General features: G+C 55.9%; 1 protein-coding gene across 3 annotated transcripts; it reads right to left on the bottom strand.

Annotated features, from left to right (window-relative positions):
- Positions 1 to 2,205: 2,205 nt before the first annotated feature.
- On the bottom strand, positions 2,206 to 7,244 carry LOC106848487 (cytochrome P450 2D14-like). 3 transcript variants are annotated; one of them, XM_070506793.1, is made up of 9 exons: positions 6,972 to 7,244; positions 6,100 to 6,271; positions 5,283 to 5,435; positions 5,031 to 5,191; positions 4,521 to 4,697; positions 4,205 to 4,346; positions 3,792 to 3,979; positions 3,179 to 3,320; positions 2,206 to 3,081 (listed from the first exon to the last, which is right to left on the bottom strand). In XM_070506793.1, the coding sequence occupies exons 1-9, from the start codon at positions 7,158 to 7,160 to the stop codon at positions 2,942 to 2,944; spliced, it is 1,464 nt and encodes a 487-aa protein (XP_070362894.1). In that variant the 5' UTR covers positions 7,161 to 7,244; the 3' UTR covers positions 2,206 to 2,941. The 3 variants fall into 3 exon arrangements, with proteins under 3 accessions (XP_070362894.1, XP_070362895.1, XP_070362896.1); XM_070506794.1 differs by lacking the exons at positions 6,100 to 6,271; positions 6,972 to 7,244 and adding an exon at positions 5,638 to 5,828 and having other exon boundaries at positions 4,184 to 4,346; XM_070506795.1 differs by lacking the exons at positions 6,100 to 6,271; positions 6,972 to 7,244 and adding an exon at positions 5,638 to 5,828.
- Positions 7,245 to 10,187: the final 2,943 nt, after the last annotated feature.

The following is a 10,187-nucleotide window of genomic DNA, read 5'->3' as shown; positions in this document are numbered from 1 at the left end:
GTCAAAACTATAATGAGCTATCACCTCACACATATCAGAATGGCTATAATTAACAAGACAAGAAATAACAAGTGCTGGAGAGGATGTGAAGAAAAGGGGACCCTCATGCACTGCTGGTGGGAATGCAAACTGATGCAGCCACTATGGAAAACAGTACGGAGATTTCTCAAAAAATTAAAATAGAAATACCATCAGATCTACCTATCCCACTACTGTGTATTTATCTAAAGAACAGGAAATCAACAATTCAAAGAGACTTACACACCCCTATGTTCAATGCAGCATTATTCACAACAGCCAAGAAGTGGAAGTAACCCCAGTGCCCATCAATTGATCAATGGATAAAGAAGATGTGGCATATATACAAATTGGAATACTGCTCAAAGACAAAATCGTCCCATTTGCGACAACATGAATGGACCTGAGGGTATAATGTGAAGCAAAATAAGCCAGACAGAGAAAGACAAACATCGCATGATTTTACTCATATATAGAAGATAAACAAACATATGGACAAACAGAACAGATTAGTGGTTTCCAGAGGGGAAGGGGTTGCGGGGTGGGCGAAAGAGGTAAAGGGGCACATAAATATGGTGATGGATGAAAATTAGACTATTGGTGGTGAGCACAATGCAGCCTATACAGAAACTGAAAAATAATAATGTACGCCTGAAATTTCATAATGTTATAAAACTTTATGACCTCAATAAAATAATTTAAAAAGAAGAAAAAGACAAATTGGATGTCAGGAAAATTTTAAAAATTTGCACGTGAAAAGATACTATCAACTGAGTAAAAAGGTAATGTATGGAATGGGAGAAATTATTTGCAAATCATATACAATCATGTGTCACTGAACAATGGGGACAGGTTCTGAGAAAGGTGTCATTAGGTGATTTAGTCGTTGTGGGAAACTAAGAGTGTACTTACACAAACCTAGACGGTATAGCCTGCTACACACCTTGGATATATGGTACTAATATTACTGTCGTGCGTGAGGTCCGTCATTGAGGGACGTGTCATTATGTGGGGCATGACTGTGTCAGATACAGCATTAATATCTAGAATCTAGAGAGAACTCCTAAAACTGAAAACAACAACAACAAAACACACAACCCAATTTTAGAATGGGCAAAGGACTTGAATAGACAATTCTAGAAAGAAGATATAAAAATGGACAATAAGCACATGGAGAGATGCTCAACGTCACTCACGTTTTGGGAAGTGCAAATCAAAACTAGAATGAGATACCACCTCACGCCCATTAGAATGGCTACTGTCATCAAAACAGAAAATAGTTCTGGCGAGGACGTGGAGAATCGGAATCCCTGCGCACTGCTGGTGGGAGTGTAAACTGGCGCAGCTGCTGTGGGAAAGAGTCCCAGGGTTATATATGCGCAAATTGAAAAGAGTCTCAAAGAGATATTTGTGCCCCATGTTCACAGCAGCGTTATTCACAGTAGCTGAACCGTAGAAGCAACCTAAGGGTCCAACAACAGATGAAGGGAAAGCAAACGTGGTCTGTACATAGAGAGGGACATTATTGAGCCTAAAAAAGGAAGGAAATCCTGACACATGGTACAACATGGATGGAGCTTGAGGATATCACACTAAATGAAATAACTCAGTGACAAAAAAACAAATACTGTATCATGATCCCACTAATATGAGGTCTCTAGAGTAGTCAAATTCACAGAGACAGAAGGTGGAAGGGTGGTTGCCAGGGGCCATGCGGAGGGGAGTTATTGTCTAACGGGGACGGAGTTTCAGTTTTGCAGGATGAAAAAGTTCTGGGATGGATGGTGTGATGGGTGCACAACAAAATGAGAACTTAACAGCATTGAACTGTAAACTCAAAAATGATTAAGATAGCAAATTTTATGTTCTGTGTATTTTACCACACACACACAGAAAGTGTAGATACTCATTTTGCTGTAGGAGCCAGAAAGGAGGGGGCTGGTCTTTGCAGTGAAAACCTAGTCAGTAGGTTTGGGGTTTTCAGTCCCTGAACATTCCAAAACAACACGGTTGGTTCTTGACAAGCTCCTGTTAAACATACCTTAAGCCTGAGGGATGACCTGACAGACAAGAGGCTCTCTGTATCTGAGGACTCGGGTCACACCATACAGTTTATGCCAACAGTGTGACTGATGGTGGGACCTTGGGCCACACTGACTGACTTTGAGAGAGGCTGGAGACTGAGTAACTGAGGTCAGCCATGTGGCTCTCGCAGTCTAAGTGACTGACCCCAACTAAATCCCTGGACGCAGAGACTCGGGGGAGCTTCCATGGTGAGCAAACTCTCTGCTTGTGTCACACATCACTGCTGAAAGAACTGAGCACTGTCTGCACGAATCCTCAGAGAGACAGCTGGAAGCTTGTGTCCACTTTTCCTGAACTCCACCTATGTGCCTTTGACCACTGCTGATTCTGTCTGGATCCTTTCTCTGGAAAGACAATAACCGTGAGTATAACAGCTGTTCTGACTCCCATGAGTCCTTGCAGTGAATCCCTGAACCTGAGGGCGCTCACCCAGCCCGGGATGGGCTGATTCCATCAGAAGCCCATTCACACTCCTCCCGCCCCCTGACACCCAGGAGTCAAGACCTACATGGACTTAGTCACCAACCAGGGCAGCCACTGTTGGGTCTGCATGAGTGACTAGGGGACAAGCTGTCATCTTCTGAGCCTCAGTATATCCGTCTGTCAAATGGGGTCAAATGCCAGGTAAGGCTGGATCAAGGAGAGGTAGGATCTGTCCCTGGAGAGAGTACTGAGGCCACATCACTGCCGGAGGCTGTTCAGGGGGCTCAGGTGGGACTCAAGCCAGGTTGGAGCCATCAGACCGGTTTATTGGAGATAGGGCCCCCGTGAAGGAGCAGGTTGGGGGCTTGGTGCCCCCTCTAGCGGGGCTCAGCACACAGCTGATAAGGCGATGGGGTTACCAAGGAGCCAAAGCAACCATGGTCGCTGGGGTGGGCTGCCCAGCGGGCACCGAGAAGCTGAAGCACTGCAGGAGGCAGGTGAAGAAGAGGAAGAGCTCCATGCGGGCCAGGGGCTCCCCGAGGCACGAGCGGCGGCCTGTGGGTGGGGATGGGGGTCAGTGAGCCTGGGGGCCTGGGCTCCACGCCTCCAAGACTCCCCAGGAGGGGCAGCGAGCCGGGCTCCCCACAGGCACCTGCTGAGAAGGGCATGAAGGCCTCCTGCTTGACGAAGCGGCCCTGGGCGTCCAGGAAGTGCTCAGGGTGGAAGCGGAAGGGCTTCTTCCAGATGGTCTCGTCCTTCAGCACCGATGACAGGTTGGTGATGAGCGTGGTCCCCTGGCAGGAGATGCCTGGTATGGGTGGGGTCAGGGCTGGATGACTCCCTGGCCCCGCCACCAAACACCCACAGGCCACACTCTCTGGCTGGTAGACACTTGGACTCTTTCAAGTCACTAAAACCCAAAGAGATCACGGCACCCTCTCTGTCCCCATGGGAAGGCCAAGTGACCTGCCTCCCATGGAAGCCCTCACTGCCACCTGTGCTGCATGCACAGACTCCTCCAACAAACTTGGGCACATTTTAGTGTTTCTTACCCCCACCCTAACCCTGGAACTTGGGCTCCTAGTGTACACTGCCAACCCTGCCTCTGCTTCATATCCACACCCACCCAGGCTAGAGAGTTGGTGCCAGTGGAAATGAGAATTACGTGGCTTGGGTTACATCCTGGCACCACCTAGCAATGGCCATCCTGGGGCTACCAGGGGACAGGTGGGGCTGAGCTGGGCTGAGGAGGGCCACAGGCCTACCTTGGGAATGAGGAAGCCCTGCACTTCAATGTCACGGGATGTCATGTGGGGTACACCCAGTGGGACGATGTCCCCAAAGCGCTGAACCTCGTGGACCACGGCCATGGTGAAGGGCATGCGGGCCTGGTCCCCCATCTCTGGTCGGCGCGCCTGCCCTATCACCTCATCGACCTCCTGTTGGACACGGCCTGGACAGACAAGCGTCCCTACAGTAGTCAGAACCCAGGGGGCTGCCCCCCCCTCCTCCTGACTCCTGTTCAGGGGCTGTGCCCACGTGGAGGAGAAGGTCACTCTGACCTGTGAGCCTGGGCCCAGCCTCTGCTCAGAGGTCCTGGCGGCCAAACCAAGCTCAGGGCCTCTAGATTGTCCCCCTCCACCCCAGCCCATCCCACCTGACCCCTGGCTGGGCTCACGCTGAACATCCGGGTGCAGGATCATGAGCAGAAGGGCCCAGGCCAGCGTGGTCGAGGTGGTCACCATCCCGGCAAAGAACAGGTCGGTCACCACGAGGCGCAGGTTGTCATCATTGAAGCTGCTCTCAGGGTTCCTCTTGGCCTGGGCCATGCAGAGAGGGTGGGCTCAGGGGAAGGGAGAGGAAGTCCCCCCGTGGCCTCCCACTCTGTACCCATCAGCCTGGATACCTTATCACTGGGGGATAATTAGGCCCCATCTTACCTGGGCTCACCTCATGGGCCCCTCAACCCACCACCTGTGTCCCTGGCGGCTCACCTTCTGCACCTCGTCCAGGAAGGCATCAGTCAGGTCTCGAGGAGGCTGGGCCGGGTCCCGGGTCATCCTGTGCTCAGCAACCAGCTCATCCAGCTGGGCCATGAAGGCCCTCTGCCCAGGAAAGACCTTGGCGACCAGCCCCGGGATGTGCAGGAGCATGGGGATCGCGTTCAGCACCTGTGCAGGCCATAGATGTGGGGTCCTGGGTCCTCCCTCTGCTCATTTGTTCACCTTGGACAGTCAAGTCCCAGCCGCTCCCAAGGTGTCACCATGATTGACCTGACTTCTCCTGAAGTCCATACCTCTACCCTCTCTCCTGCCTGGGCCCCAGGAGGATAAACCTAAAATCTACATCTCACGGGTTCAAGAGGCTTCCACTGAAGGAGGTAGAGGTTCCTTAGCTCCCTCCTGGGCCCGCTGACCCAACACTCGTCTGTACAAATCCTCCTCCGCGGAGGCCCCCTCCACGGAGCTCGCCTGCAGGGCTCCTTGGCCCTCTCCACCCCTCACCTGGGGCAGGAAGCCTGACTCCTCCTTCAGTATGTCCTCCATTAGGTCCAATAACTTAAGGAAGCGCGGGTCATTGTACTCGAAGCGGCGCCCAAAGGTCAGGGAGGCGATCACGTTGCTCACTGCTTTATTCAGGAGGGCGTCGGGGCTAAAGGGCCTTCCTGGGAGGGGACGCTGCAGGTCAGGGGGTCGCCTCCATCTCCTCCTCCCCAGCCTCCACCCCTGTCTCCTGTCCCTCAGCCCAGCACTCACCGCCCTGGTCGGCGAAGACGGCACAGAGGTACGAGGCCTCCTGGGTCACCCACTGCTCCAGGGACTTCTTGCCCAGGCCGAAGTTGCGCAGGGTGGACACGGAGAAGCGCCGCTGCTCCCGCCAGGTGTGCCCATAGCGGGCAAAGACCACCCCTGGGGGCGGGGCGGACGTGGGCGTGGCTCCGCTGTGCCCCGGCCCCGCCTCTGCGCGCACGCTTTGCTCAAGGAATGGTCCGCCATCCCCCTTGCTACAGGTCAGATCTGGGCCCCGTTCCCCTTCCCTTCTTTGCTGCTCGGTTTGGTGAAGGCGTGGCACCTGCTCGGACAGCCTGGCACCTGTTCCGCCCGTTCTAACCTTGTTCTCCTTGCCACCAAATCGCGCCCACTTTGCATATCCTTCTGGCCGGGGACAGGTCCCAGCCTCTGCCCTCCCACATTGCTCGCCAGCTCTCCCCACGGGGACGGGTCTTGGTCCTGCTCTTGCCTCTGCCCACCGCGACTCGCTTCCCTTTCACGGAAAGTCTTGGCCCGCCGCCTACCCCGCCCACACTGACTCCATTCTCCTCCTTCCCGCCCACCCGGACGTCCCCTTCCGGCTCCCGATGTCCGGACCCGCCCACTCGCTTAAGGCCCGCCCACAGCTGCCTCCCAACCCTTGCTTGGCACAGACTCCTTCCTGCACCTGCCGCCCCTACAAATTCCTTGACTCTTCCCTTTACCGCAGGTCCACCGCCCTGTAGCCACGTGACCCTGCCGGATCTCGGGTCACTGCGGGCCCCGAACTGTCCGGGCCGCTGTCCTCCCCTCCTCCACTTGCCTTCCTTTTGCGGCCCGAAGCCCAGGTGCTCCAGCAGCGGCACACGTGGACGGTCGGAGGTGTCCTCGCCGCGGTGCACCAGCGCCTCGCGAATGGCCGCCAGCCCATTGAGCACGACCACGGGCGTCCAGGCCAGCTGCAGGCTGAACACGTCCCCGAAGCGGCGCCGCAGCTGCAGGCCAGGGTCAAGGGCGTTGGAGAAGTCCCGCCCCACCCTAAGTTGTGGGACCCAGTCTCCTGGCTATAGTCTTGGGCAACCCCTGAGCCGCTAGCAGCTATGGGGTGCCAGGAATTTATCTGGCCTTGTGACACTAAGGATCACAACCTGTATGCTGAAGGACATCACGAAGTATCCGACCACCTAGCTATGACTTTATAGAGGTCACCAACATTGTCAGATGGGCTAAGCTAGCATCTCGTTTCATAGGTGAAGCAAGTGACGTTCACAGAGGTCAGTGATGGCCCAAGGTCTCATAGCAGTAAAAGCTTTGAACCTGCTCCCTGTCCCCTCTCAACCTCGATTTCCTGATTTAAATGGGGCTCATGACCAGACTCCTATCCTACAGTCTCAGGACCTTTCCTCCTGATGTCATCAGAAGGGACTCAGGCTCACAGAACTTAAGATTTGTCCCACTGCATCCTGAACCTTCTGCCAAGGCCCACCCACTCCAGGCCTTTGCCCTCTCTGACCTTTGATGGGAAAATTCAAACTGTCCCCCAGGCCCTGCGCAGCTGCCCTCCCCCAGGAGGCCTCTCACACCTGCCTCCTCCTTTCCACCGACTCCTTGTCCAGCCTGTGGCTTCACCCCCACCCACTGTCTGCTGAAATGTATGGTCCTCAGCACCTCTGTGCCCACCTCGACCTTCCTCACCCGAGTAAAGCTGGAAACCGTGTCCTGGAAGTCCACGTGCAGCAGGTTGCCCAGCCCAGGCAGGGGCATGGGGCCTGGGGGGTAGCGTGGGGCCCAGCGTTGGCGCCGGTGCATCAGGTCCACCAGGAGCAGGAAGATGGCCACGGCCACAGCCACAGGCCCCAGTTTATCCCAGGTCAGCAGCCCCATGGCTGCCTCAGTGCACACTGGGGTCCTCTGGATACACTGGGGCCCCTCACCACACCAGGCACCAGGATCAGGCCAGGCAGGTCACTGTCACCCACTCTAAGGGTTTGACCACCCCGGGCCCTCTTTATAAAGGAGCTGAGACTGGCCTTTGCCCTCTTCTCTGATCCTACCTGTTGACATGACCATGCTGCCAGATGGTGCAGGGAGGAGCCAGGGAAGGTAAGTGCAGGGGTGGCACAGTGGGTCTGTCCCTGCTGCCCTCTCCAGGTGGTCACCCTGGGTGAGGGTTGGGGAGAGACAGTGTGTCCCCACACCAGCCTGACTCCTCAGCATGGTATAGGAAGAACCAGGGGTCTTTGGACTTGATCCTACCACCCACCTGTCACATTAGCCTCACCCTCCCCAATGATGTCACCGCCTCATCCCCAGAAGACATCCTCACCTCCCCGTATCTCACCTGCCTCCTCCCGAGTGACCTTCACCCCCCAGGTCTGTACTGTCCCTGGCTGTGGGGAGCTCACATGATCAGAGGGACCCCAGGGAGCATAGGGGGAATGAAGTTCTCCGTGTCCCTGACCTCACGCTAGCACACTCAGTACACACAGACACAGACCACACACTCACAAAGCACTCACACATTCTGACACAACCCACCTGCTCACATACTGACAAAGCACGTGACACACACATTTTCACACCCAGCAAACTACACACACACACACACGTACCACTTATACACACACACACACACACACACATAAACCGAGCACCAGGGCACCTGTCCTCAGTGGTTGCCTGGAACTGATCCCCTGGGCTCCCTCCTCTCCCTGCATGGAGGCTGGTATCAGAGAGACCCTCACCTGGCTGGGGGTTGGCTCAGCTCCTCGGTTTCCCTGTGGTCGTGGCCTTCACACGTTTGAATCTGGGGGTGGGGAGGCAGCAGAGTTGTTTACAGAGCTCCCTAGTCACCCAACCAACCAGTTTGAAGACCAGGAGACCCTTCCTAAGTTGGATACAGGCTGGTCCTTGGACCTCCTATCTCTTGAGGCCACCCAGGTGCTGAATCTCCTCCTGCCTGTGTCCACTTTCCCGACTCACAGAGATGTGGGGAGGGCACTCGCCCTCGTTGACTGAGCTGCCAGGAAGCTCAAGGTACTAGGATGGCTTAGCATAGGATGTGACTCTGTCCCCAGAGGAGTGGGCCTGCTTCCTCCTCAGTGTCATTTGTCCTTGAACATCAGCTGCTCAAACTCTTTCCGGAAGACAAGGGGATGGAAAGCAAGGAATTTCTTTCCACCCACACAGGCCTGCTGAGGGCCACACGGAATTGATTCCTGGGCCTCCCCCGTTACCGGCCTCCTCCGTCTCCCTGGGCCAGGTGCACTCCCACTGTGACTCTGAGGTCCCTCCAGGAAAGAGGCAAATCTGTGCATCACCCCTCTCCAGGGCCTGCAACTGTCTGGCTGGAAATATGGATAACAGGTTCTCCCTCTTGCTCAGCTTCTTGCTCAGCCTCCAAGCAGGGGTGGCCACACCATGCCAGGGCAGGGCCTCTGCCCACTGGCCTCAGCACCCTCCTTCTTCAAGAAGAAAAGGGGTAGGTTATGAGGCTGAGTTTTTAAATCAGTGAAGCTGATGGGAACCTTGAGACTAAAACCCACTCAGATGGGAAGGGGCAGGAGCCCAGAGGGTGGACAAGGGGCATTTCTGGGTAGGGATCAGGGGGTCAGGCCCCTTCCCCCATCCCTGGTGTATGTGAGGCAAGTTCTCAGTCTGGAGACATCTGGCGAATTCTCTCACCCAGATGAAGCAGGGCCTGCAGGAGGAACTCCCCAGCGCCGTGTTCCCCTGTTCTCTCCCTCCCTCACTCCCCAACAGTAAGAGGACCAGCTTCTTCCCAGGGAGTCTCTGGACATCCACCACTCAGAGATGGCCACCCAGAGACAGCTCCCCAGGGGCCGGGGCCTCTTGCTGTTGATTTTCAAAGTTTGCAGTTCCTGCTTGGCCTGTGACAGCTGCTCCTCCCCTTCTGAATGCCCGCAGCCCCACTCTCCTGCATGGCCCAGTGCCTGAGGGTGTAGCCTGCTGGGGCCCAGTGGGCCTTCCTCAGTTTACCTGGCCTTCCCTGCATCTTGCCTTGCTCAGGCGTTGGACTGTGTTCCAGCCCCGCTGGACGTCCCACGTGCTGGGTGCTGGTGGGGCACTCACAGCCTAGCAGGGAGACGATGCTGCATCTTGGGCCCCTGCTCCAAGGTGCTCATGCCAAGGGGAGCAGCAGGAAGGCAGAGGGCTGACAGGCCAGGCCAGCAGTGCGGGGACTGCTCTGAGGGTCGTGGGGACACTGCCCCAGGCTGCAGCAGGACTCTCTGGGAAGCCAACCTGGAGGACTTTGACTGACTTGGCACCACAGTTGAAGTTGACCTGGCAGTGGGACCACAGGGCCACAGCAGAGTCCTGTGCAGGGGGTGAGGGGCAGCGGGAGGGAGGCACTTGGAAAGTCTGGTCACAGGATGGCCTGGTGGTAACTGGGGTCTCTGGGCCTCCAGTCAGCAGGGAGACCAGTTTTGAGGCCACTCAACAGACCAGGAAGGTAAGACCCACGAACACCCTGGGGACTTCTTAGATCCAGCCTGTGGCCTTTCATTGGACTCAGTTGAATGTCCTGTCCTGTGAGTCTCAGGGGCTACGTTGGAGGTCACAGTCACAGAGCTGTATTCGGGGCCATCTCAAAACGCAGGCTCTGAGCTACTGCTCTACATGTAACTTACTGAGATTTATTGTTTTGGAAACACACTCAGCCCGCCCGCCCTGGGCTTCTGCTCTGGTGAAGCTGCTGGGGTAGAGGGGTGAGCGCCCCCAGGGAACACGCATGTCACCAGGCAACTAGGACCAGGCCAGGCAGGGCTCTCCCACCAACCTGAGGGCTCGACCAGCCTGGGCCCCTGTATAAAGGGAGCTGAGACTGGCCTTTGTCCTCTGCCCTGAGTCTATCTGTGGGCATGGCTGCGCCGCCAGAGGGTGCAGGGA

This window comes from Equus asinus, chromosome 4 (assembly GCF_041296235.1).
Source record: "Equus asinus isolate D_3611 breed Donkey chromosome 4, EquAss-T2T_v2, whole genome shotgun sequence".
Lineage (NCBI taxonomy): Eukaryota > Metazoa > Chordata > Mammalia > Perissodactyla > Equidae > Equus > Equus asinus.
Note: the sequence above shows the minus strand (reverse complement) of the source record. Positions and strands in the feature narration are given on the sequence as shown.